We start from the raw sequence: 21825 nt of genomic DNA, 5'->3' as shown, positions 1-21825 counted from the left end.
CAGCATAGATTTTCCCATCCAGCCCATCAACTGTGTGGTTGTATCAGTTGGTTAAGATCCCTTAGTATTAAAAGAAGATTTTCATAAGAAGATTATTTTTGTCAACCCGATTCTTTTTCATTAGACATTTTTTCGACAGCATGGAAAACAGTCCAGGTGGGAGCCGACGTGATCTCTGCAGAGCTGTGTCTGAAACATGCAGGAAATCTGAGCACATTCTGCAGAGACGGTCAGAAACGGGTCAAAAGCAGAGCGGGGTTGATTCTCTGGCCAGCCTGGAGCAGGCCAGACAGTTTTTCCTTGAGGTCCTCCCTCGCCACCCCCTGCAGCATGACATCATCCGTCTGGTGCTCACACACAAAAGCTCCCTGTGACCTTGTCGTGTCTGAAAGGTGAGGCAGCAGCCTCCTCTATTTGCCCGAGGAGGAACATAAAACAAAGCCTGCGCCAACTGCATTTGAGCTTCCAGCTTTTCGTGTCTCATCTGGATCTTTCAGACCCGTCTGAGTAACCGCACAGATGCCAGCGCTTCTTCTGCGGATCAGAAGCCAACACTCTGAAATAATCTCAGGATCAACGTTTATCCTGCATACATTTAAGTTAAGTTAAGAAACTTCATTTGGGTTCACTTTTAATGATAAAACTCTCCTCAGCTCTTTTTAGCATTTTAGCATCTTGCAACATAAATGCTTCAATTGTCCGGAACAAGATAGCAAAGCGACAAACATTTATCTCCGGTGGAGCCCAAAACAGAACTAACAGACTTTCATTGGGACTTTCATTCATTCATCTTCTTCCACTTTCCGTTTCCAGGTCGCGGGGGGTGCTGCAGCCAATCCCAGCTCACATTGGGTGAGGGCGGGGTCACCCCGGACAGGTCGTCAGCCCATTGAAGGGCCAACACACAGAGACAGACGGAGACCGACAAGCACTCACACTCACACTCTGACCTACGGACAGTTTAGAGTTAAACCCAAACATGATGTCTTTGGACTCCACACAGAGAGGCCCAAGGCCTGGGAATCGAACCAGCAAACTTCTTGTTGTGATTGCAACAGCGCCAACCACTAGACTTGCATTCATTCATAGATTTATAGATAGACATCAAGTTCACTACAACAACAACATGATAATACGTTGATGTTGTGTTTAAAGGATGCTGTGACGTTGTCACAAAGTGGCCAAATAATAATATTTAAATGAAGTTCATAATGTGTTACTATAAAATATAAATAAATCTCTGTGTAATCATCTGTACTGATCAAACAAAAAAAATGACAGGCCAGTTTCTCTGCAGTGTCAGCAGGCAGGCAGATAGTAAAACAGCACAGTCAATGAGCAGCATCTCCTTCAGAGTGTTTCCGCGCTTAGCCCAGCAGAGTTTGTTTTAATAATTCACGGTGACATTTTCCATTCTGCGCAGGAAAAGCCGCAGCCTTTGACAATCCAGCCAAGGTGTCTGCAGGAGAGTTTTTATGTTTCATCCCGGTTTCTCATGTTTGCTTGAGATCTTCATGCTTGGTTAAAAAAAAAGGATTCATCAGTGTTTGCTGTCAGCATGTTCGCATGGGGATGTCTGGAGTCTCGCAGCAATACAGGAGAATTACGAACTAATTTCAATATTTTAGTGCACATATTTGTGTTGCATAACAAGCTTTTTTTTTTTTTTTATCTCGCCTGAGTCCATTTGATTGCTGTCAGAGTTTTAAGTCTGGCATTGATACTTAAAGAGCAATCAGCCAAAATCAAGCATGCCTGCAAAAATGCACTTCAAGGAGGGGCTTGTTTGCCAAGTCAGAGTGCATCAAGGGCAAACTTTGTCCCGCTTTCCAATGCTATAAGACGTGATTTATAATCCTCCGGCACAACTGTAATGACTCAGAAAGAGCCGCAGTCAATATGACCATCACAAGTATAAGCACAGACAAACTGAAAGTCACACCAATGCATGATTTCAAATACACAATAGGCATTTGTTCCACACTGGTGAAAGTGGTGTCACATAGTATCAATGCATTCTCAAGTTTTTCTTGTGTCCTGTGACCTGACATGATAATTATTTTATTTAGATAAGACTGGGGAGCAGAAATAGTTTAGTAGTTGTTCACTAGATTTTTTTTTCAACACATAACATATGAATGATACAACTTGGAGGAGATGGTACACTAATAACACCTTACTTTGACATCAGTGCAATGAGAATCCCTGTACATAAAGCAGCACATTCAGCAGTACCAAACCACTCATATTACCCACAAGTTAACAACCCTATCACTGTAGCATTCATCAAATAAACACTGGCGGTTTGGCCTTGTATGTGGTAGCATAAAATAAAACAAATGCACCTCCTGAACCCATTAATGCAGTGCAATTCAAGAACAAGTCATCTCCCTTCCTTTGGTTGTGTTCAGATCATTTACATGTGGAAATGAGTCCAAATCAAATTTCAGATGTGCGGATAAATGAAGTGTGTCTTCTGATGCCTGGATAGACCAAGAAGAAACATGATGGCACATAGAAGGCATTTTGCAACTCCCCCCTCTTTATAATTGAGACTGATACTGAGTCAGATAACTCAATAATTTCAGGTTGTCTATGCTGAGTTTGTGATTGTGTTGTTTTCATACTGAGGTCAGCGTGCGCTATGAAACGTAACACTGTGACCTCCTGACTTGCATCCACATGCCACACTGAACAAGACTGTCTGAGCAAACATGACCCAGAGGAGAAAAAGGAGTGTGTGTCTGTCTGTGATGCCGAGTCTCTCATGCTCAAAGGTTGTGTTATTCCACACTTTGAAAGCGGTTGTCTCAAAAATACGATTATTTCATTTCTGTAAAGGCATTGAATTTTGCATTTTTTGACACATCTGGAAATAATTGATGGATGACACTGAATTATTATTATTATTTTTTTTAACCAGTATTTTTTCTTCCCAAATCTTGCCCTTTATGTTAGAATAAATCTGATGTACAGGCTGTACATTTGTACTGTAATTCAATATCAGGTCTTGCAGTTGCATTTTTAATCTTAATTCTACTAAAAGAAATCAACGTCCTTTACCTCCGCTGCTGCACACCACAGCCACTCTGTGGCAAAGTGTTCAGTTTCTGCAGTAGTTGGACATCAGTCTGACCAGCAGGTGGCAACCGGAAGCCTCTTTGGTTGAAACACCGTGACGTCAGAACGACTGTCGCCATAGCTGGACTATTTCTTTTTCTTTTTCCCCCCCCCTCTAATATGTATAATAAGAAAAGTGTAATCTTAATTATTTTTCAAAAACACAATTATACATTAAAAAAATTACAAAATATGCAGACTGGACGTATTGACCCAAAAGCTGGGAAATCGATTGTGATTCATTTTATTTTTCTGATATATTATTATTTATTATGTAAATGTCACTGTGCCAATGTGTATCCTTTTTTTTAAATTAATTTTAATTTTATTTGAACGTATTTTTCAACAATTATAGTCTCGCCCGGTTACTGTCGAAAGTACTTCCGTTTCCTCTCTGTGAATAAAGTTTTTCTTTTTTGAACAACCGTTTGTGACGTCAGTGCGCCAACATGGAGGCGTTGAGTGTCATTGTGGACAAGCTGGTGGCTCTGTGGAGGATACCTGTGGTCCGTCAGAACCTCGCCTGGATATTTGTGTTGATTTCGGTGGTGGGCTCGCTCCTGAAGGAGCTGGACTTGGTCCCGGAAACATATTTCAGCAGCAGCGGAAACTTCCTGAACGTGTAAGCAGCACCAACTAGCCGCTAGCTTCACTTAGCACCGAGCTAACAGCCGCACCTGTAGCTCCGGGAAGGCTAAATGACCAAACCGGAGGGTTTTATATCATCGAGTCGGAAGTGATGTAGGTTAAAGGTTAAGCTTTAGTTTGTTCCTGAAATCACATCAAAAATAAACCAAGGCAAGGAAAAAAAAACCGAGCTAAAACAATCAGTGTATTGTTGTTTATCAACAACAGTTTTAATTTTCGGGGGTATTTTGATTAAGAAATAGAGCTCTTAGACTCAGCTGCTCCTTTTTCTAGATTTTTTTAGAGTTTTATAGATGATGGAAGCAGTTGAAAATAAACATAAGTTAACCCACTAAGCTTTACACTGAATAGAATGTGTACGTTGATGAGTTCATGCTCCTTTTTACTGTACTGTACACAGCATATAAGTCATTTCACTATATGACATTCATATTACGTTAACACTCAAGTTTATCAATTTGTTAAGACGCATTATGACACAATAGAAAAGTGATTATAGCTGTGGCGGAAAATGAGAGCCTTCAAAAACTATAATAATAATAAATTAGTCAGCTTTTCTCAGTTCCATACATTGGAGGGTTTTATCTTCTGACCAGGAGCTTCTGGTGGGGATTGAAAATTTGTGTAAATATCGCTGAATGAAGTAGACTAGTTATTTGCTGACGCTACCCTTGTGCAGTCATAACATTAAGGGTGTGCAGGTGTGATATTATCCCAGATTAGCATTAAATGGTTCTGACAGATTTATGAATGAAGAGTTAGCAATCTTGGATTATACTTCCAACACGCAGAGAATCAAATGTGATGTCGAATTTGATGTCCTGTTGTCCTTGCAGGTGGTTTGTCAAAGTGTCATGGGGCTGGACGTTGCTCCTGCTGACGCCCTTCCTCGTCCTCTCGCACTCGTCCTTCAACCAGAATGTGTCCTTCCTTGTCCGGCGACTGGCGTCTCTGGCAGTGGCAACGGCCATCTGGTACATCTGCACAGAGACATTCTTCTATATTGAGGAAGTGACTGGCAGCTGTTTTGAAAGTGGTGCCACAGATGTTCCCAAGAAGGAGTTCACTTCCAAAATAGCCTGCAGACGCGCCGGCTTCTCCTGGCTCGGCATCGACATCTCAGGGCACTCCTTCATCCTGTCCTACTCTGCACTTTTCATCATGGAGGAGACGTTCCCCATGACCTTCATAAATACAGCCAGCCATTCTAAAGGTCCCAAGTTGGCTCTCGACTTGCTGTACGTGGCCTTGAATCTGATCATGATCATATGGTTGTTTATGTTTGTCTGCACATCTGTTTACTTCCACATAATGTGGCACAAGTTGCTTGGGACCTTGTGCGGCGTGCTGGGTTGGTATCTGACATATCGGATTTGGTATGAAAAACCTTGGTCGCCAGGACTCCCCCAACAGTATCACTCCAAAAAACAGAAACGACATGCATAAGCTGCTTTCATACTTTGCGTACAACATTGTTGCTAATACTGAAGCTATCCTGAAACCAACTCACTACAGCTGATGCTGTCTGTCTCCAGGTCCAAGCTGGGCTGCATTATTCTAAGTTGCTCCCTCCTCACAGAAAGGTCATTGTGTACTGGAGGATGGGGTGGCAGTTCCTCCACAGTGTTTGGCAGCTGTTGTTCCCAAAACGTCTCTTTGTAATCTGAGACAAAAACAACCTGCTGCTCTTCTGTCCAACCTCAAGCTCCCACCAATAATGGGAGCTTGACAATAATTTGTATGCCGGTTTGTTGCCTTATAATGCTTCTCTTTGATTGATAGTTTTTAGATTTCTGACTGGGATCAGTAGAGAATGTTTACAGCTCTAGTTGTTTAGCCTTGATGATATGTATTTTGCTGACCAATGTACAGTAGCTGTTTGCTGTTTTTATAGGAAACTAGCTTCAGAACAAAGTTAGACCTCAGTGTGAGTACATCTCATCCTGCACAGGCTTTTATTCACCCATCGTTTGTTTTATTTTATCACAAAATATATTTTAAGTTTGTGGAGAAGACATAGTACTTCGGGCCCTGCGGTGGTTGGCCCCTCTAATGTTCACCCTCACTGTCACTATCCACTAAAGAATAAGGCTGGAAATACTCCGTATTATCTTCGACCTGAATGTGGATCAGTTGACTCTTTTTTACTAAAATCTAAAAACATACCCCTTTTTAATTTAGAAACAAATAAAAGCGGAAGATTCTCACGATTGAACAGCTGGAATCATATTGACACAGAAAATCGTAATCTTTTATGAGAACAGATTAAAACTTAAATTTTCTCATTAACTCCAAAGTTATATTTATCTGAGTGACTAATTAAGGATTGCCAAGCTATTCCCTATGTGCCATAGACCCCCAAAGACAGATAAAGGATGATCTGAGCACCGTCATCACTGTCTCACTGTCATGAAAAGCAATTTAAGTGTCAAGTTTCTGTCTGACTAATGTTTGCTAAAAAAGAAAACTGTTCCCCAGTTGTTTTAGGAAATTAATTTTACTTTTTAAAAAGTAGAGCTGTGTAAATATTGAAAACCTTCCTGCAATATGTTGGTAGCATGTTTTCATGGGATTCAATGACTAAGGATCCTACAGAATACCACCAGCCTTATCCTCTACAGAGGACTTTAGGTAAACGCCACTACAATTACAGCAGTCCTTAACAATATTAAAAACAATGTCACTAGGGACAAACAGTTATCAGCTCTGCAGTCCTAAGCAGCAGAGAATAAAAAACAGGATGTGGATGTTTCATTTTCATTATTTATTTGTCATTGATGGCAACTGAATAAATTAAGGCTTATGAACAAACATCATAAAAAGCACCATAAATAAATGCATATATATAGAAATATAAAAAATAAAACGTAAAAAATAAAAAAATTACTATAGTGAAATATGGCCACAAATCACAATTAGGATTTCTCCACTTCGACTCTTTGTGTGATCCAAGAAACACAGATCCAACCCCTCAGGCAGCATGATTTCAGTCAGAATAAGCGGTGGAGTCGTAACAAGTGTGCTTGCAGTAATCAAAAGGTACATGTGTTCACAATGAGCGGCTGGTTATGACACATTATGACATTTTAATTTATTTCCTCCTCACAGTGTCACCTTCTCTTTGTCAGGAAAAGAAATCAGCAGAAATGACAATTGCACTAATTCTCTACTTAAATCTTCACACCACCTTCTTATTTTGACACTTTGAAGAATATCTAATATATGATTTTAATTTAATTATTTGTGTGATTTCAGTTTGAAGCCAAATAACCTCCTAGTTTCTTTTAATATCCATTTAATATTGAACTGGACACTAAGAACTCCAGCTGTTCCTCGTTTTGATCATGGAAGTCAGATTAAATTGGCAGATATAACACAGCAATGGAATTCCTGCTATTAAAGGAGTATTGGTCATCGTCTTTGGTTCAACAGTGTTGCACGGCTGCACCACCTGCAGAGACAAAGTTTCTGTAGCTGGATTAAACGGACGATCCTGAAAAGGAAAACGCATTAATATCACCGTCATCGAGCTGTCGAGTCCTAACCTAAAGTCTGCATAACGGGCCATAAAACCAAAAGCAGCTCACAACTCCGGCCAGAACCTGAACCTGAAAAAGCATGTGGTTCAGGATTCAGTCCAAAACCCTGGAGGTCCGACTAAGAAAGAAAGAACAAAGCGGGGGGGGGTTTAATTCTTTACCTCCCCCCCTTCATCAGACTCCTTTAGCCTTCAGATGAGTCAGCGTTCCCCTCCTGTTCCCCTCACACACCCTTTGAGCTCATTAAAAATTCAGCATGGTAAAATAAACGAGACAATGATTAATTAAAAATATCTCTATGTATAGAAACAATCTTGCATCTGTCTTGAGGAGTTGGCAGCAAACAAAAACAGCAGTAACACATCGCTGAGGGGGCCGTGTGCACCACACCACACCACATCTAGCACCACAACGTGTACAAATCGAACGGTTTGATCATAAATTCTGCCTCCGGGGCGACACTAAATCCTCCCGTGTCCTCGCACCGTAACGACAAAAACAGCCTAAAACTAATGCAACACTATTGTGTCATAGACGCAGAATTTACAATTCCTGCAGCCAAGTGTTGACTTTTCAAACAGCCCAACTCCTCCTCGGCGACAGCAGACCAGTGTGTGCTGTGTGATCTGTGGTGCTCTAAATAAACTGACTTAACGCACACGTGTGTCTGCGTGTGGGTGTTTGTGTGTTATTGTGTTTATACAGTTTTTTTTTTTTTTGTTTGTTTTTGTTTTTTTCTTATTAAGTTATATTTCGGCATTCAGGGGAATAAGCTGATTTGCTTTGTTTCTCAGCATTGGATGGGAAGATTGTCGCCTCCTTTTGTGTGTTTCTGTTGAATGTTTGTGCCTCTTGTGTGGTGATGGTACATTCATGAGCGGCTGTGTAAACCCTACTCTGTCTGAAAAACCTACAAAACTCTAAAACTGTAAAACTTCTGAGTTTGTAATTTCTTCAGGCAGTCCGAAAATGTCCAGTTAACCTCTAAAGGTAATCGTTTCTGCTCTCTTTCAATGACTTCTGCCTTCCCTCATGGTCAGACAACACAACCAAACTTTATTCTTTATTCTTCTTCCAGAAGCCTGTGAAATATCTGTCTCGATAAAATTCCTGTTTAGTTTTTACAGATTTCTAATCCAAACAAATATCTTTTTTTTGGTTGTACAGTTCGAACAAAAATTTTGAAATGTTATCAATTATAGTGATAAGAATCCTAAAGTAAATTGTTCTTTTATATATATATATATATATATATATATATATATATATATATATATATATATATATATATAGCTAAATCTAGCTTAGCTTAGTGCACAGATGTGAAACCTTCAGAACAGCAGTGAAGTCGTTAAACAACTTTTTGGGTGATTATTGTTCTGAAAACCGGATGATAAAATGGAAAGTTCACACACAAGAGGCACAAACAGCTGGCTGGAGCCCTGAAGGGTAGAAACTGAGCCGACCAGAACCCGAGAAGCTCAGATCACGGCTGAAACTGGAAATTGTCAAAAAAAAATAAAAGTAATAAATTTCTGTATTAATAAACAAAATATGTGAGCGAGCTTTAAAGGTGCTGGTTGGTAGCTTCACATTTTGCACGGCGAGGTTTCACTTCCCACCTAAAGAAAAAAAACTAAAGCTGATTTCCCAAAATGCCTCCATCCTTTCATCACGTGATCTGGCAGTATTCCTGCGGTTTGACGGAGGCGTGAAGAGCAGGGATGAGTAATGACGATAATAGTGGCATGCGAAGGTCAGTTAACCTCTGTCGGTGTTACTGTGTTTAACATTTCGTCTGGGTTTCTACTTTTTAGCTTTATCGGTTCGAGTGCACCCGCCTCCAACAAAAGTTCAACGAGGACTCGCAGGCGACGAGAGAGCTGCGAGTTTCCAGAAATTTAAACTTGATGAAGGCCTTTGATTAACCAGAAAATGTGCTGTCAAGAATTTCTCGTTATGGAATGTTTTAATATTTCTTTGTTCACCCAGATAAGTAATAGTGTTCTCTATATAGATTCATTATCGTTTTCCTGCAGTCATAAAACGTTACAGAAAAGTTGAAACATCACACAAATACACAGACATTTAACACAACAAGAGGGCATTCACTACATGTATTTCTTTTTTAAAAACCAGTAGGCAAAGTAGCCCATCCCCCCCAGCGAGCCCATGAGAAAAGACGCCCCGAAGAAGGACGGCGGCTTCTTTTTTACCATCCGGAAGGCGTTGGGTAGGACCGCGGACAGGAGGGTCGTGTGGATGTCGCCCAAGACCTTGCGAAAAGCGTAGCGTTTTTGCACGCGCACAAAAAAGGACTGCAGGTTGGGTCGGCTGCCGTCCTCCCAGTATTTCTTAGAAAGTCCCAAGAACTTGAGCCTGTGCAACAAGGCTCCGAGGCAGATGTCAGCTAGCGTAAATTCAGGTCCACAAAGCCACAACTCACACTTTTGACCTGCAATCGAAAACAAGAACGTTCAGAAAGGTCGGGAGCGTGTTCATGCCACTGGGAAGGTAACGACCATCTGGACGTACCTTGATACTCTAGTTTTCTCTTCTCCAGTTCGGCCTCCACTTGATCTAGAACCATGGCTAACTCCCCCAGAATTTTCTTCAGGTAGTTCACGTTGTCGTGGTCCAAGATTTTGGCCTGACAGCCGTTGAGGAACACAGCGTCATGAAAAGTAATATTATTATTAAACGTGAGCGACGTTTCGCTTTAGAAAATGATGTGTAGACCAACCAAGATGGATAAAGTTGATGGGCCCTTCATGTTGGTTCATACATACATTATAAAAACAGCGACACGGCCTTACTGTCGGTGGGTTTGTGATTTTATTTATTGAATTTAATCTTTATGTTTCACCTTCCACGACAAGCAGAAAGTGAAATGGGACAGTAACAGATGGAGACAATAACAGCGCATCTGCTTTTCCTCCAGGGAAGAATCTATAAACTGCAAAATATTAATTTCCTCTTCTTTCTTTTTTTTTTTTTTTTTAACTCTTAAAGTGTCCTAATGAGAGGAAACTGCTGAAATCTGGTCATCTAATAAATTAAAATGATCTGCTAGATTTTCAGTTAAAAATGAATGTAAATAGAAAGAACATGGTGATCCACACTCAGAAACAGAAGATGAATTATTATGGTCAGAAATTAGATGCTATTGATGGAAAACAGCAAGTTGGAGATAATTAAATAAACTGTCTGTGGGGGGATTAGCTGCTTTAATGGGAGAACCACCTTTAATTTCCATTTTGTACCTCATTATTTAGTCAATTTTAAAGAATTCTAAATCTTAAAAAACACCTAAATTATTATTACATTTCTTTCTTTTATCCTTTAAAACTATAAAATATCATAAATCTGCACCTAAACTCACCATGAGCTTCTTCTGCTTGGACAGGTACGGTTCTGTCAGCTGAGGCTCCTCGTGGTCCAACTTCATCAACTCTGTTGCAGCGTTGGCCAGGTGTCCTGAAGTGCACACACACGCACACACACACACACACACACACACACGATGATGAACATATTAATAAAACAGTCCCAGATAAATGAACTGTTTACTCTTCGCGTTTGAGTTTCACCAAAACTGAAGAGGAGCCAGCAGCCGCGGACAGAAAAGAGAAGATTTTATGGCAATTTGCTGACAACAAAACAACAAAAACCTCTGAAGTCACTAGTTTTATCCTTTAAAAGACAATTTAAATCTGCCTTTTTATCTGGATGGTGTAAGCGGATATTCATGGTAACCTAAGATATATCTATATATATAAATGTGAAACATTAATCTACATAAAACAAACATTGGTGGATAACTACACAGAAACTTTGGCGATGATTGTTTCTTTTTAATATTCCATCCAGTCAGGTTTATAGATACAACACAGCCTGAGCTGGTTTTACTCGATGATTAGATCTGTAAGAGAATTTCATCGGGCCCAGACGGGTGCTTTGATTTACATACCCGGGACATCACCTGATGGAACAGAGCACTGCAGCTCAGAGCGGGAGGCCTGATATCTGCAGCAGATGTAAATATAAACCTGGCATCTCCACACTGTGCTGCGTTCAGGGGTTTTTGTACTGAGCAGCGTCGAATTACAAACTGTGCTGATCGCGTCTTACACGTGAAAACAGAGATTTGCTTTCAAAGGATGCAGAGAATGCCGGGAGGACGAGAAGGAGCTTCACCCGCGCGTTGCTGTTTTTGTTTTTGTTCGCAGCAGGCGAGCTGAAGTTGAAGCTCGTTCACTTTTGGTGCTTCCAAATGTTCAGAAAAAGGAGTTCAGTGCAACGACATATATTTATATTCTGTCTCGAAATAAAAAGAAAAGGCACAGACACAAACTTCGCATCAACAACAACAGCTCATGTTGTCAAGCTACACATTTGAACCATCAACATAATTATTGTTGTCTGTGGCCAATAAATAAAATAAAAGCTTTAACACGCAGCACACTGGCTGACTGTGTAACTAAGCTAACACACATTCATTAATAACATCACACAACAAAATGTGTGACAGTCAACACTGTTTACATCTTCATATCTACACACTTAACTAAGTGCTGCAGCTTCTGCTCCCTTATGCTTTAATCTGCTGGACTTCAGACAGAAAGACTTCATTTGTCTGGTGACTGGAGTTCATTTGGAGATTAAGATTTGGCAAAAACACAAACCATGACAAACATCTCATTAATATTTGAACCAGTGATTTCCAAACCTTTTTGCCCCCTTCTAGACATTTCTTTTTAAAAACTGTTTAAAACGAGCTATTAAGATACCTGATAGGCCCCCAAAATGTATTTACTGGTTAAAATAATCAGTACTTCACAAACACAAAGTTTATAGAGATGTCCGGTTGTGTGGCAGAATTTTTGTGTTATCTCTGAGCCACTCGGGTTCATCTCGAGTCCCGTCCTTCGAATGAATCGTTCGTTCGTTTTTGTTTTTTTAAACTGCATCATTTCCAGCTTGCTGACCTCGTAAAGTGGTAACCAGGTGGGGTGATAAATGTTTATTCGCCACAGAACAGTGAGCTGGCGTCACTTACTACGTATTTCTGCGGTGGCGTACTTTGGGATCATAGAGTCGATGGTGAGCTCTGGATGCAGGATGCAGCCGTGTGTGTAGGCGTCCATGGGCAGCCCGTCCAGCAGCTGACGGTACTGCTGCACACGCTCGTGGAGAGGCGAGTCTGCATCAGGGATCAGCTGAGCCACCGTGTCTGCAGACAGAAAGACAATATGGCCCAGAGCTCTGTCACCAAGACGTGTAAATAAAAACATTTCAGCTCTTTTACTCCCTGCTTCACCATTCTCACCATTCTCCCTCCAATGGCTGTCAGAGAGACACTCAGACTGAACAGTAACCTGGCAACAGATGACAACCCCTCAGTCTCCGCAACACACCAGCAGTCATGTTTCACAAAGCCTGACATTTGAACGAAACCAAAGAAAAACCTTTTGGAGCTGAGGAAACCTCTGTGGGTGTTTTTTAAATCCAAACCTTTCCTGGGGAAGGAATAAATTTGCCTTAAAAAGGCCGACCCAGATGGACAAAACTACAATAATATGAAGTATGAACATGCGGCCTGCTGACCTGCTCTGCTGTATTTATCTGCTTCAATAAAAATGAATTTATTTGCTTACTTTGAGTTACTCACACAGAAGATGAATAACACTTATACAGCATCTGCTCTTTAAAGGCGGTACGTCAGTGTTTTTAAATATCGCACCACCATAAAGTTTAGGAGAGAAAAAAAAAGCCGAGATGTACCACAAATCACACATCTCTACAAAAACCCAAACGTAAAAGTGTCAGCTTGTGGGGCTGATGTATCTGAGGATCGACTTTCTGCTAGTTCCTGAAAACTGCCCAACTGCAGTAAAGAGTCAGGTACATGACCCACAACAGGAAAATAACATACCAGCTCACGACCGGCCGAGGCAGGTTCTCATTACTTCCCTTATCGGGGATATAATAAGCACATATCATGGACTAAAACCTTCCAAAGAACGGCAAAAAATTTGGATTAATAGGATAATGCCTGCATGATACATTTTTATCTTATCACTTCAACCTCTTTCTTTTCCTCAGCTTGCTCTTTCAGCCTTGAACAGCGATGAACTAATCAGACTGATTGATTTGAGGTACCCGTGTGATTAATTGGAGTTACAGGATGTTGTCGTTGTTGACCAGAACAAATCTAGCTAGCTGCTTTATGCTAAGCTAACCTACATCAGTGGAATATCAGACCTCTCTCCTGTACTTCCCCTCCTTTCTGTTTTTTGCACAGTGAAAAACTGCTCCTTTAAAAACATACTTCTTTGCTGGCTTAAATCTTGTGGCTGGCTATGTGCCGCATGTCTTTGGGGGGGTGTTTGGTGTTCAACATAACGACCTGCTGCCTAGATCCAGTATTAAAAGTGAAGAGAAGGTAAGAGAGCTTTTATCTCTGAACGCGGTCACAGCCAGCAGAACGCAGAGACGGGACGCCGCTGACAAACAGAGATCGTCAGTCTGCCGCCTGAGGACGTTCAGGCCTGAGACAAAGCTGGAGGAGGGTGGAGCTGCGCCTGGCCGAGCTCCAGCAGGCTGAGTAATCAGTCCCAGGACCAACATGCCGACCTGGGCATGCCAAGCGGCGCTGCTGTAGGTGGTCTGCTGCAGCACTGTGGTGGAAATATTACATCAGCAAGTGAAGGCCAGAAGCGTCTGAGGAGCGACCTCCGACCGGTTTCAGAGACACTTTCAGTTTTAAAAGGCGACAGAAAGAGCGTGTGGCCTCTCTGACCCCTCCCCCCGGTAGCTTGAGTGTTATCGGTCAACAAACAGCTTCTGCACATTAAGAGCCGCCTGCTGCACCTCAGTGACACGGTGAAGCTGTTTGCTTTGGCGCCGCATATCACTGATCTGGACTTTCAGTCTCTTTTCCGAGACATCTGCACTTTCCAGGCCAGCTGCAGTCAGTGTTGCCAGTATTCATTTGGGGATTAGATACAGAGAAAAAACATGTAAGACTGCCCCCCCCCCCCCCTGTCTGACTGACCTCTGACTAAACCATGTCCTGCGTGAGGTCTGGTTCTGAATCATGTGGTGGAGCTGTTTAACCTTCAACAGAAACAGACGCCGTAACGGAAAATACCGACCGATTCCAAAGATCATTTCAAGGATTCAAGTCCAAATTCGAACCTGTTTGTTCCAAAACAAACCCGCACACCTAACCTCTAAGAGCTGGGCCCAACTGGTACGAATGAGAAAAAGATGCCCCACAACCTCGGAGCCTTTCATCACCCAGCGAGCAGCGAGACACACGGTCTGCAAAACGTTCAAGCGTGGCTGCTGAAAGAGTGACCGCTAACTAAACCAAGACACGGAAGAGCTCCAGTTATTGGCCAACTTCCCCTTCGGGGGGGGGCTCGGGGGGGGCAGGGGGCTTTTACTGGTTTGAGGCCCCCGAGAAGTCTCAGCCATAAGATGAGCCACAAACGGATACAATAACACACAGGAGTCAATGCAACCATCTTAACTGTGCGAACGCAAACTCGTCACGGCCTCACAACGCTCGTCTCGCGTCTTGGAATCATAATTAAATCGCTGCTGTTATTGACTTATTCACTGACTGGACTCTGTGTTTTCGTAATAACTGCCTCTTCGTTCATTAAATTCGCCTCCCCGTCGTGTTTATCTCTCCATCTGCCACAAATTTCCCCCGTGGGATCGCTGCAGTTTGTCTAATCTAATCAGAGAGGCCGTCTCTGTCAGATTAGCGCAGAGACATTGTTGCAGTGACTTAGATGGGTTTGCAACACAATACGCACATTAACACACAGCGTAGAAGCACAACAGATGGCCTTCCAGTTGTCTTTGCCGCCACGCTGCCTGATAACCGAGCCAATCCCAGAAGGCCTTTGGTTTGATGTGTGTAAGTTGGTCAGTCAGTTAACTTCCTGTTTGCTTCTTTTTTCGAAGCAACACCCAACAGAGCAGCAACATTAAAGACTCGGGCGGATTCATCAAAAATCAGGTTAGTAGATGTAATTTTTGGGGATTGTTTTGTGTTGACGAGGAGAAAACACAGTTATTTTATATTTTGTTGTTGTTGAAAACGCAGCAGCTGGTATCGCAGTGCAGCACTGGGGAGTCTCATTACTGAAGCTGTGACGAGGCCGTTGAGCAATCACTCGTGTTTTCAAACGTCTTTCAGCCTCTCAGGATTCGGACAAACCAAGTCAGATTGGATTGAAGTCTATGGGAAAATGCTTCTCACTTGATGTATTAGCTCAGTAAATGTTTTCCTCACCAGTTTATGGTGCCAGTCTGTGGCGTCTCCTTCAATACATCATGATTTACATTTTTTTAAATGATGGGAGCAGGTCAGATCCTTTTCCCCTAAATATGTTTATTCTGGTTAAAAAAAAAACAAGATGGCGACGGCCAAATGACGAACTGGAGGCTTCTAACCAATAAATGGCCCCGCTGTCATTGGCTGAGCAGACAGAGCAGCATTGGGGGCCTCTTTGTGTTTGAAATGAGGTAAATCTGTAAATCCAAAAATCCAAGTTTAACGTGATCATCATTACATGACTGTCCCATACCTCCCACAAAGTTTTTCTCCAGGTAATCTATAATCTGGTTGTAGTCACTGATGATGCTGTCGCCGTGGAGGAAGACGGGCACCTCCTCGCCCAGGTTCAGCCTCATGAACCACGGCTCCTTGTGCTCCTGCAGCGGCAAGCTCACGTCCCTCTCCTCGCAGACCAGACCCTTCTCGTGAATGACCAGACGGACCTGCAACAGCAAGGACAAAGTTAAAGCTCCTGCTTCTGCTGCATCCATCCAGGCTGCAGCAATGACGTGGCTGATGAGAGGCAAATTTTGCTCCAGGATGGAAAACCAAAAAAGGTAAAAGCAATAAAAGGAACGAGATTTTAACACGCCACAAAACTTTTTAATTTTTTTTTTAATGGAGTAAATCCCCTTCAAGTGAATTTTTGTATCAAATAATATGCTGGGAAGTTTGTTTTTGTTAAAATATCCTCCAGAAAAAAAAGGACGAAAAGGTTGATGATCCATTTTATCTGAACAAATCTGACAAACATCGTCCTCTGCTGCTGAAAAGAGTTATTTCAGTATTATTAAAGCAGAGCAGCAAAGAGCTTTACCTCTTAAATTATGACAAAAAAAAGGGTGATTATCCTTCTGTTTTAGAGAACAAATGTGCTCTCCTGGATTAGTCGGGTGGCCTGGTGTGAGATATTCTACCAAGTTTGAGTAGAAACCATCCAGGACAGTCAGGATCCATTGCTCGCTGGATGAAGGATAAGCCAAGGTCCATGGAGAGCTATTAGTGAGCTGAAGATTAATGAAAGGAGATGACACGCGGGTGTATAAAGCCTTACATTTGGCCGCTTAGGAAGACGAGCAATGTGAGAGTTTGTTCCTGATTTGTACGATGAAATAAAGCTGAACAAGTGCAGTAATCACTGCGTCGGTCCGGACGGGGAGGACAAGTGTCTGAATACAGCTGCAACAAGATGTCTACACTTTTCTATATGAAACACAGGTCCCTCAGTGACACCCACAACAACACAGTCACTGCTGCAACACCAAGTTAGTTATATAATAATATTAGTCAATCTTCAGTAATGATGCCAAGTAGTTCATCTGCCAGTGAGCTTTTACTTAATAATGTACAGTAACATCTGCTGCCAGAGAGCGATGTGACTGCTGGAGGGAAACACCGTCCTGACAGATAATTCGGAGGAATGCTTCCATTTTTACATCAAGTATTGTCACAGTTCATATTTTACGTACAAAAAGGTGTGATAGATAAATCTAATAAAATGGACTGTATAGATTCAATTTGATGCATCTCAACCTGCTGCAAGAAATTCTAAGACAAATTCATTGCTCTTCTAGAAATGTCATGTGCACCTGAAGTTTTTCAGACCTTTTACATTTTATGAGTTCATGACCTTTTAGAAGAACCAAACCAAGTCTTCTGATTTAAAAGACCAAAAAGAAACAAACAAATGAAAAAACCAAGAAGGTGATGGCCAATTTCCAAACAAGCCAACAGGTGATGTCGCAGTGGGTTGTAACCATAAAATCCAAACGATTGTGAGGTTCACACACACCTGCATGAATTATAACAAGGTTCAAAAAAATCAATTGTCCTGGAGTCAGCGTCCTCTGTCTCAGCTGCCAGGTTTCTCCTGTGACTCTTCCCAAATCAAAAGTCTCCAGATGAAAAAGCCATCTCAGCATTACAGAGCAGGATCATTCAGTCGAATCATGTCAGACAAATATTTCATGAAACCCAAATAAATACAGAGGATAATGGACTTTACAGCTAATGTGAATTATTATGCCTTTTTTTTTAATTGTAGCAGGAAACAGCGTGATAACTGAGTGGCCTTGTGTGCTTTTGTATCTCAGCAGGCAGATAAACCTGAAGGTGTTCATCTCTAACCTGCAGACCCGGAGGCTGCCAGCGCTGTATTGATCCGCAAATGTGCCATAACTCCTGAATATCGTACTCCATCTGTCTCTATCTTTATCTGCTGCGCTCACAGTGCATCACTCAGCTGGGCCGCATGAATATACGGCCAGCTTGTCGGCCGTAGTGTTGGGCTGTATGGTACAGCTCCTCTCAGTCTCCAGGACCTTGCTGATGCAAACAAATAAATCCCTGAACATCTGATGGCGGCGGTGTCTCCAAAGAGATAACAGCCATCGATCTGCTGAGGAGGAAACTCCTTTGTCCGCAGTGTCTCTTTGGTTTTTATTTCGGGATTTGTTTTTGTCTTTTTACAGAAAAAAAAGTATTTTGCCAGTCACGAACGATTAAATATAACACACACCTTTCACAGTTCTACTGAGAGATTTTCACCAGTCACACTGCAAGCAGTTGTGATTTTTAAAGTTGCAAAACATGCAGCAGAGTTCCAGTGCTGTGGACAAACTAGCAGTTGGCCTCTTAAGCTTTTAAAAGCCGTTCCCCAAAAAATGCCATTTAAAGCACACACCGGCTTGCGTAACAACAAATGCCACTCAAGATTGTGCAAAAACATGTCAAATTCAGAGCAGTCATTTTGCTTAAAGTCCAAGTTCATGGTGCGATTACTGGCGGAGGCACTTCAGCTACTCCAGCTTCAGGTTGTGAGGTGGCAATAATGACAGCGGAGCCGGTGTTTAACCTCTGCTGAGTGACAAGCAGGTTTCTCTGTGTCGAGTATACACAACATATCTAATCTAATCTAGTTTAGCCAAAAACCGAGCGTCATAACTGACATACATTAGGGATTCACTGTAGACCAACCTTCAGCCGTTTGCATCCTGCATAAGCAATGTGGAGAAATCGGCCTCCAATGATGCACACGCTGTGCCGCTCCTCAGGGCGGGGAGGGGGCCATTAAGGCTTCAGTTAAAGACTACTTTAATTATCCGTTTATCTGGCAGTTATCTGCTTGATTGAGTGATTCGTTGTTTGGTCTTTAAAATGTCAGCAATGTGCTCCTTTAGTCTGCTGATGGATCAACAAAGTGTTCAGGCTCTAAAACTCACCATCACAATGTAAATCATGGGCATCATCCTATTTTACACATCGCAGTCAATGAGCAAAACATGGCTGTTGCCAATTCTCATTTCAAAATGGTAAAAGTCCATTTTTCAGCCTGAACCACAAAAAACAGAGGCAGTTTTTAAGCCTTTGTGGAAAGAGAGCTTCCTGAGCTCAACCTATAAATTCACATGAAGCTCATTTCATTGTTTGTAAGACGGACGATGACGTTCAGTCTGCTCAGAAACTCCAGAACATCAGATTTTTCCACAGCTGCTGTTACTCTCTCATTACCAGGATTAATTCGATATAAATGTAAAATTAGAATCATTTCTTTTTCTCCTTTTCTGGAAGCAAAGGTGCTCCTACTGACGGACTCTGCCACCTTTTGGTTGGCTCACAGTCTTGGCTGTCGTAGAGGTCAGAAGCTGGAACTTTCTCAAAATACTTTCTCCTGATTCATCACTGTGACCTCCCCAGTCTTCTGGATGCCTTTGAAATGTCAACCAAACTCCACACTGGAAGTTTGTCTGATCTCCACTTTACATGTTGGAGAGCTGATATCTTTGAGAAAGTGTGAATAGATCAGATTTGGGTCTGATCTCTGGCTGTGTGAGCGCTGTCAGAACGGATTGTTGTCTCACAGCTTGGACAGCTCGGACATAAACCTGCAGCAGGCGTGACTTTTGATACGCACAACGATCTTATTGTTGATATCAGCGTATGAATTCTGTTAAAGCTTCTTGAGGCATGCGGGGCACTTTGGGACGTCTACTGTGGTCACACCAAAGCTGGACACACGCAACCTACAAGCATGAATGTGAACCTCCGACAACAAAAAGATCAAGTCTGACTTCTGTGATGTGAACGTTGGTTGTTTTCTCTGCTGTTCTGGAACGACAGAAACATTATACAGCTGTTCCACGGGCCGGGTCACCCTCCCTGGGATGAGAAAACTGGTCTTAACCTGCAAAGGCACTGAAGCGTCCCTTTAATATGTGGCAGAGGCTATAATGTAGTCTTTTGTTGCCAGTTTTGAATGAAAACATTCTTATAATCTTCCCTCCGTGTTAACGTGACAGGAGAGGCGCAGGGTAATTCAAAGTAGACCTAAAGAAAGCCCAAAAGTGACAACATATGGTGCGATTCTGCTGCAGAGGAGGGAGAGATGGCCTTTGGTTTGTTTTGCACATCATTTTAATCAATTATTTAAGATGTCATGTGTCAGAGCACATAGGTTGTTACCACAGCCACCAGCTGCGAGGATGATAAAATATATATCTATAGCTTCCACATGTCAATAAAAGGGCAGAGGTGATAGAGAGGAGAATTGAGGGCTGATTGATCACCAATCCTGCTTTACATCGAGGAAATGAGCCTCCTCCTGCAGCTCTTCCCCCCCGAACGCCTCAGCTGGAAGATCTGCCCAGCTGCAGGATCAGATTCATATTCCAGAGGTATGTGCAGGAACAGACATGCACAACAGAAAGCTCACAGAGAAACAAACACGCCGGAGCGTCGTGCCATGCAAAGGGACGTGGAGCCACCTCCATTTTCAAGCTGTGCTTTTTTTTTTTTTTTTTTACCTTTTGGGAGGTGAAAGACTGCGTCCAGTGGTACAAAACCAGCCTGTCTCTATTGAAGGGTTTGGGCTCTGCCGTCGGTTCCTCGCACTCCTCCCCGTCTGTGATTTTGCCGTCTTCGTCCACGGCTGAGATGGGCCACCAGCTACAGTTGGTGGGGGTAACATGGTTGGAGGACGCCATGACAGAGCGTTTTGTGCGTGTGGAGGAGAGGAGCGAGGAGGGAGAGAAGAGAGGAGAGAGAGGGAGAGAGAGGGAGAGAGAGGGAGAGAGACAAAGAGAGAGAGAGAGAGAGGATGTCAGCAGCTCGCGCTCAGCATCATCTCTTCACGCGAGCAGCAGCAGCAGCAGCAGCATCCGGAGCTGTCCGGTGCTGAAACCACCTCTTCACGAAAACAAACAAACAAACAAACAAACAACAACAACAACAACAAAAAAGGCTAATCCATATGCTAATAAGCTGCTCACTCGTTTACTCGAGCGTGATGGTCGCGATTAAAATCGATGTGTAAACGCGATTACATCACGCCACGAGCCACGCACAAACATGCGCGGTGCAAACGCGTGAGCAGAGGAAGGTCAACCGGCTCCTGTAAGGACATGGAGGGTGGATATTATCTGGGATTTCCCACCGATGGGGATGTTTAAATTAAATGTATAAATTACAGAAATTGTGAATTTTAGAGAATCTTAATAACTAAACTGCCTTTTTTTTTTAAATCGAGCTTTGGATTAAATATAGCCACAGGTTCCATATTAGAATAATTACAAACAGGGGGGATATATTTTTTATGATCAAACACACTTTGTATGGACTTTATGTCTCAAATGGCAGCCGGAGCCCCCTTTTTTTAAACTTCCATTTAGTTTTATGCTTTTATTTTGACAGCTCGTCTTCCACACAGGAAGTCAGGATGTGGGATTTTTGGGGGGGAATCTGCTCCTGTGAGCTGAAGAGACATCACAAAGAGAGATATTTAGGTTTGGGGACATTTGAGGTGTCTTGTTTGTTTGTGTTGTACCTGTAGTGAGATTTTAAAAAAAAAAGACTAAATGTATTTCAGTTATCAATCTAATCACATGACCAGGTAAAACTGAGCCCATACTTAACAAAAAAAAAGGCAGAAATAAGAGCCAAAATGACAAAAAAAGAAATGTAGAATGACTGCAGAGACAGAACACAATTAGATATAATAATGCAAAACAACAACAAAATGACTACACAACCACTAATGTTCTCTCTCAAGAATCTCTTTGGAGTGTGAAACACTGAAACACAACAGTGTATTGATGATAAAGAATAAAGTCCAAAGTGTTCAGAATCAGATACTTGGTCAGTTTTGTTTGATTTCCTGACTCTGAA

General features: G+C 42.2%; 2 protein-coding genes across 5 annotated transcripts; one reads left to right on the top strand and one right to left on the bottom strand.

The window, feature by feature from the left end:
• Positions 1–3569: 3569 nt before the first annotated feature.
• fitm2 (fat storage inducing transmembrane protein 2) lies at positions 3570–7958 on the top strand. Its single transcript, XM_029506645.1, has 2 exons — positions 3570–3742; positions 4605–7958. The coding sequence occupies exons 1-2, from the start codon at positions 3570–3572 to the stop codon at positions 5212–5214; spliced, it is 783 nt and encodes a 260-aa protein (XP_029362505.1). The 3' UTR covers positions 5215–7958.
• Positions 7959–9418: 1460 nt separating this feature from the next.
• On the bottom strand, positions 9419–20747 carry gdap1l1 (ganglioside induced differentiation associated protein 1-like 1). Of its 4 annotated transcripts, none has more exons than XM_029506936.1 (6): positions 20466–20747; positions 15914–16106; positions 12367–12540; positions 10690–10784; positions 9843–9957; positions 9419–9762 (listed from the first exon to the last, which is right to left on the bottom strand). In XM_029506936.1, exons 1-6 carry the CDS (start codon positions 20643–20645, stop codon positions 9419–9421), a joined length of 1101 nt encoding a protein of 366 aa, XP_029362796.1. In that variant the 5' UTR covers positions 20646–20747. The 4 variants fall into 4 exon arrangements, with proteins under 4 accessions (XP_029362796.1, XP_029362793.1, XP_029362794.1 ...); XM_029506933.1 differs by having other exon boundaries at positions 15914–16116; positions 20467–20645; XM_029506934.1 differs by lacking the exon at positions 12367–12540 and having other exon boundaries at positions 20466–20645.
• Positions 20748–21825: the final 1078 nt, after the last annotated feature.

The sequence above is a fragment of the Echeneis naucrates genome, chromosome 7, assembly GCF_900963305.1.
Source record: "Echeneis naucrates chromosome 7, fEcheNa1.1, whole genome shotgun sequence".
Taxonomy (NCBI): Eukaryota; Metazoa; Chordata; class Actinopteri; order Carangiformes; family Echeneidae; genus Echeneis; species Echeneis naucrates.
The sequence above is the reverse complement of the archived record's forward strand: the minus strand, read 5'-3'. Positions and strand labels throughout refer to the sequence as shown.

Excerpts from the sequence above, each read along its gene's own strand:
- fitm2 (XM_029506645.1), top strand. The coding sequence starts at position 3,570 with ATGGAGGCGTTGAGTGTCATTGTGGACAAGCTGGTGGCTCTGTGGAGG. Across the intron at positions 3,743-4,604 it reads AGCGGAAACTTCCTGAACGT|GTGGTTTGTCAAAGTGTCAT; the intron begins GTAAGCAGCACC and ends TTGTCCTTGCAG.
- gdap1l1 (XM_029506933.1), bottom strand. The coding sequence starts at position 20,645 with ATGGCGTCCTCCAACCATGTTACCCCCACCAACTGTAGCTGGTGGCCC. Across the intron at positions 9,958-10,689 it reads CCAAGCAGAAGAAGCTCATG|GCCAAAATCTTGGACCACGA; the intron begins GTGAGTTTAGGT and ends AACGGCTGTCAG. Across the intron at positions 9,763-9,842 it reads GAGAAAACTAGAGTATCAAG|GTCAAAAGTGTGAGTTGTGG; the intron begins GTACGTCCAGAT and ends TTTCGATTGCAG.